The sequence below is a fragment of the Ictalurus furcatus genome, chromosome 14 (genome assembly GCF_023375685.1).
Source record: "Ictalurus furcatus strain D&B chromosome 14, Billie_1.0, whole genome shotgun sequence".
In the NCBI taxonomy this organism is placed as follows: Eukaryota; Metazoa; Chordata; class Actinopteri; order Siluriformes; family Ictaluridae; genus Ictalurus; species Ictalurus furcatus.
Genome location: NC_071268.1, coordinates 19,517,494 through 19,523,493, shown reverse-complemented (window position 1 = coordinate 19,523,493; position 6,000 = coordinate 19,517,494). Strand labels below are relative to the sequence as shown.

Sequence of the window (6,000 nt, the reverse complement as noted above, 5' to 3'; positions counted from 1 at the left end):
TAATAAAGGAGTATGCCATATTTAAACAGTGAAGTTAAAAATTTATATGTATTTTCAAAATGTGTTTTGTTTATTTTTTAATAAATAGTTTTACTTACAAGCAGTTTTGAATGTAAGGAATAACACGCACAGCCTGCCACAACAGTGATATGTCACAAGCAGAAGGTACTAACACGAAGTGTATTATTTTCATGTAACGGCACAGTCCAACGTGTGTTACTCACACTTATACATACATACATACATACATACATATATATATACATACATATACATTATATATATATATATATATATATATATATATATATATATATATATATATATATATATATATATATATATATATATATACACACACACACACACACACACACACACACATTATATATATATATATGTGTGTGTGTGTGTGTGTGTGTGTGTATATATACACACATATATATATAAAAACTAGGTGTGAAAAGTTTGGAAGACATTTTGCTAAAAAAGTGCTAATTTCCCCTATGTATGTAGACTTTTGGGACACCCTGTATATGCACCACCATTGAAATGTTTGGACACACTTGCTTATAGAAGATTTCTTCAAATGTTACATTTTTGTTACTGTTTTATAAAAATAATTACATACACACACACATTATATATATATATATATATATATGTGCCTTTAACAAAAGAATGCGATGGACTTTAACATGAAATATGGCAAACACATCACACACAACACTATTGCCAAACTTATTAACAAATTCAAAAAGATTGGAAGTGTTGCAGACCAATCAAAAAGTGGACTGCCACATACATTGACAAAAGGCGAAGGCATTAACACTAACGAAAGCACAACCGACATGGTGCTGGTCTACATAGTACCCTATATATTAAGACTTTTGGGACACCCTGTATCTGAGAATTTCAATTTCCCAGAAGTCAGTTGTGGCTATTCAGTTCTTAATACACACGAGACTGCTCAATTTGTTAATTTGCCTGCTCTGGTAGTTGAGCCTTTTTCAAGGCTAACCTAAGCGCCTGATCCCATGTTAAAGAGCATAAAAATTAGTGGTTGGGTTACCTCCTTCAGATACTATACTGCTATTTAAAGGAATAGGACATTTTGCAGTGCTGTTGGGTTGGGTTGTGGTTCTCTATTCGTGAGCAGCAGATTAATAAATGCTGCTATCAAATGTAATCAGAAATGAGCATTTAAATGCTGCTTTTCCAAAGTTTTCCTCCCAGGGGAGAATCAACTAGCAGTAATTGTGTCGCCCCTCCCCCACTCCGTTTGCCAAATTACTCCTACGCCCTTGCTAATAACCAAAACAATTATTCCCTCTTTTCTGTCGAACTTGAGCGGTTTTCTCATTATATTTCAGTCTGTATGAAAAGGAGTGTTGTGACAGATTAAACGGTTGAATGTGCAGAAGTGAAAAGTAATTAGTGGAGAAAACAATGTGATTCTACTTCAGCCTCATACAAACATGTGTTCTCAAAAATGACTCAAATACCTCTAAAAGTTCTACTCTTGAGTGTGTCTTTAGTTACTCTGCCAAATATGGATATAAATGGTGAATATGAATATAAATGGTGGTTGACCTCACTAATGCTTTTATGTCTGAATGTGCACAAATCCCCAGAGCCACTTTCCAAAATCTAGTGTTAACCTTCCCAGAAGAGTGGAGAGGGGACAAAATCTGTGTTAATGCCCATATATTTAGAATGGGCACAGATGCATGTGATGGTCAGGTGTCCACATAATTTTGGCGAGATAGTGTATCTGTGAGGCAAAGTGAGCAGTGACTTAGATGAAATGATGAAACTATCATTCATCATAGTTTCAAAATAAGATTTAACCTGGAAGGATGTTCAAAACAACAAAAAAAGCAACCTTCTCATCATGGGAGAGAGTTAATGTTATAAAAATAGTGGGAGCATCCCCATTTAATTATATCTCAGTGATGGTCCTCATCACAATACCTTTGTATGTTTTTAGACAATATGATGATGATGTTAAAAAAAATTGTGGGACAAGAAAAACCCTGACTCTCCAAGAGAAAAAGGTGCTCTTGGTCTACTGGATGTTAAATGATATAATACTGCCTTTGAATCTTCTAAATTAGCTAAATATTGGAGTAGATTGGATAAAGAATTAAGCTGGGTTGCGATTGAACAAAAGCTGGCTGTACTATTTCCACCGGAAAATGTATTTATATCGCAGAATTGGGAAAAAAAAGTGATTTTCCTACATAAAGGGGTATGAACTATAGGGGATGTATATATGTAATGAAAATATTTACAATTAAAATCTTGTATGACATCTAAAACAAAAAACAAAACAAAAAAAAAAGCATTTCCTTAAACACTTAAAACTGCCCAAGGAAAGTTAAACTAATGTAGTTTGTAGTAATAATGAGAGTAGCTTGGATGTTAAATTAAAAATAGAACATGGTCAAAAATTTTATTAAGCTCAGAGAGCTATTGAATGTGTTCGAAGAGTGGGCGGGGAAAACTTTACCAAACTGCCCATAGTAATGTCTTTCAGGCAATACAGAGATTCTGAACAGTTTAAATAAGGGCAAGGTTGGGATTGGGATTACAGGTCTGGTGTCAAGCTAAAGAATAATTTTGAGGCACTGCAAGTGTTCTGAAATACCCGATGTAAAAGAATGGCTGAATTTATTGACAGAAACTGCCTCTTATGAAAGTATACAATATCTGGCCTAGGAGGAATAGATAGCAACGTATGGCAAAATCAAAGGTATCAAGTTACACTACCTTTATAGAATAATATTATAGAATAACGCATGTATCCATGTACTGTATGTACTGTATGTACTTGTTTATTTGCCCTCTTTTGATGTATGTGATCTGATGGTACCTGAATTTTATTTTCCAACATGGCATCAACTGTTGACCAAAGTGCAGAAATACAAACTTTCATTTCAAAAAAAGAATGGAATAGGAAAGGAAGAAAAAGAAAGATATTAAAAATGAGATTAAGCACACTTACAATCAGTACGCAAGAAATTGTTGAGCAGCTGAAAGAGAGGAAAGCTATCCCAGGAGTCCTGTGGCTGCACCGCCAGAGCTGCATCCATGTCTACTGTGTAGAGGGACAAGAAAGTTTCAGCATGCTCTGCCATTGCCTCAGGCCACCAGGAGAAAGCCTAGGGTTCAAACACACACACAGACACAGAGAGAGAGGAATTATGGCCATTATAGCGGCACATCCACAAATTCCTACACTTTTTAGGTTGACAGATTTTCTAAACCTTCTTCAGATTTGCGTAACTTTTAAAGGTTCCTAAAGGACTTTTTTCCCCCCTACAAGTGTATTGCATAAAAAAGTGACAAATTAAAAGTAATATGCAGTGAGGAGAAAATTGTTTATTGTTCTCTGTGTAACCTCCTGCTTTCAGGTTGTCTTGCAACTCTTTTTGAGTCACTACTGGCTTCTCTCTCACCTTCCATACCATTAGTCTGAGGGTGTGTTGTGAAACCTTGCATGGTGCATCTGTCCAGGTATGAATAGTTGGGGTTTCATGAACTTTCCACCTGCATATTATTGAACCAATAGTACTGACAGGGATGTTTAAGGTCTTTTGCTATGGCTCTGTACCTTTTTCCATTTGAGTGTTGTATTGTCTGAAATCTTCCCTACCAATGACTACCAGACTCTTTTACAATGATACCTAATGCAACATGCTTGACAACCTTTTTTTTCCAAGTATTAAAAAAATTATTTATCCTATATAAACTTTACATACACACACACACACACACACACACACACACACACACACACATTTTCCCCCTATCATTTTAATTTTTCATAAAACTATCTTTGTACTTATAAATAAGAAAAAAGTATGTATTCTTAAGCATAAGCAAAGTGGATATATGCACTGGAAGTATATTAAATAAGAAAAACAAGTGTCCCAATATACATTTCCTGTATACAGTACAGGAAGAGCAACACAGAAGCCCAGGCACAAAAGAATAAATGACAAATTTGCATATAACAAATGTGTGCAATAATTATATTCAAGGTTTGATGGAATTCAACAGAAAAACACAAAACAATGATAAGTGATGTTACCAACCACAAGCTCAGCAGATGACAAACAGGACAATAAAAGACCTTGAGAGGAAAGAATATGGAGACTCAATGGCTGAGGTACACACAGTTGGAGAAAAGAATCTATATCATCCTTCAGCAGCCATCAGAAAAACACAACCGAGCCCTCACTGTGCTGGGCATCATCCAAGAAGCTTCAAATGGCACCCAGAACCTGCTCTGAACATGCTCTGACCTTTCTTGCCAAACTATTTTAGAACCACTTAGTATTTTGCCAGTATTATTTACACATAAGCTACAGCCATTTCTCATTGCTGTGGGTTGTTCTTATACAACAGAATTACTCATCTCTGAAAGTAAAGGCTCACATCAGCTTTCTCTAAATGCAAATGAAACATCATTTTTAAATGCAAAAAGCTACCTTATGTACCATTAAACAACTTAATTCAAATGATATACAGCACATGCTCTCACGTTCCTCTGGCATGTCCATGTAACAACCTAAACAGTTCTTCATTTGGTCCCTGAGGGGAAATCTTAAATGTTCTATAAAAATTCAGCATAGTTTCAAGAAAAGGTTTCTTTTACCCAGCATCATGTTCACCCAGTGATGCCGAAACTGTACTCATCTTCTGAGCTTCTGTATTCTTATGGGAGCCAGGAGGATTTTCATTCATTTTCTTCAAGATCAGTGTGATGACAAAAGTATCAGTGCCTAACAATGTAATAAATTCCTCAAAGCATAATGTTGCCATGCTTTACAGTGTACACAAAGCTGTCAGAGTGGCATGCTATGTTGTGTCTGTAATACAAATGTCTACAGTACTATACTAGAACATTTCATGCAAAGAGGAAAAACATTTAAATATAAATGAAACACAGCTCTAACTGACGGCCATATTGTTGGATTGAATCTACACAAGCATGTTTATAATATTGTATGTATCGTGTTCTCTGATGATCAATAATCAATAAATGTGTAAATTAGTGGTCTTATTTAAATTTTACACAATGTGCTGACATGGTAACACTGTTCAAATAAATTATGGGTGCAGGCTCATTAAAAGGTTGCTCAAAAGTGAGTAGCATTATGATTATTATAAAGTTATGTGCCATCATGCACATAACTTGATGTATTAAAATTGGTAGAACTGTGCTCTGCAAAATTAAAATCATGTTCAAGTACTATATAAGCATAATAAACAAAATGTTTCTTATTATTGTGCTTTCAAGTTGCTCTTTATTGAGATGAATAGACATGGTTTATTAGTTGTCATAGGATTTGATGATAATGTTTTAAATAATCTCATGCTTTGTGCACACTCAAAAATAATATTAAAAAGCAAAATAATTTTATTATGTCAAATGTCTTTTTCTCGACTGACTGCAAAAGATCACAGTGACTCCTCTCAGGGAAAGTGAAGACTGACGATTATTCTCTTCTATCCTAAATGACCAGGGTTTTATTGTGTGGCTGTATGTCATGCAGTGAAATGATCAAAGTCCTTCGTGTTTATTCTTACACATCTAGATGCTAGCTTTTGTCCACTTAATAAAGAGTGTAAAGGAAGGCCCATCCATTTTGTCCCCCCTTACAGGATAGGGAAGAACACTCTGTCTATAGCTGAAGATTTCAATCAAAAAGAAGTAGTACAATAGAAAAAGTCAAATGGAAAAATATGTGATGAGAAGAGATGAATGCTCCAAGATCTACTGAAAAATTCTATTGTGCACCTCTGTGCTTCTGTGAGTGTGTATCGGGGGTGTATGGAAGCAAACACTAATTCTAGTGACGCTGTGTATCTGGCCTTGAAGACACTTATCTTCGAGCCTTTCAGAGGCAGCTGTTTTAATGGTACTGTGCCAACCGACCCCATTTATGACTCCTTTAAATCCCCTATCTGAAATACCACCAGCGTTTAAAT

General features: G+C 35.3%; 1 protein-coding gene across 7 annotated transcripts in view; it reads right to left on the bottom strand.

Moving 5' to 3' along the window:
• Positions 1-6,000, bottom strand: part of cadps2 (Ca++-dependent secretion activator 2) — a 137,736-nt gene that overhangs the window by 24,483 nt on the left and 107,253 nt on the right. For all 7 annotated transcript variants that reach the window (XM_053642063.1, XM_053642062.1, XM_053642065.1 and 4 more), the window contains exon 18: positions 3,008-3,164. In XM_053642063.1, coding sequence (XP_053498038.1) covers positions 3,008-3,164 — 157 coding nt within the window. The remainder of the gene's footprint in view (positions 1-3,007; positions 3,165-6,000) is intronic.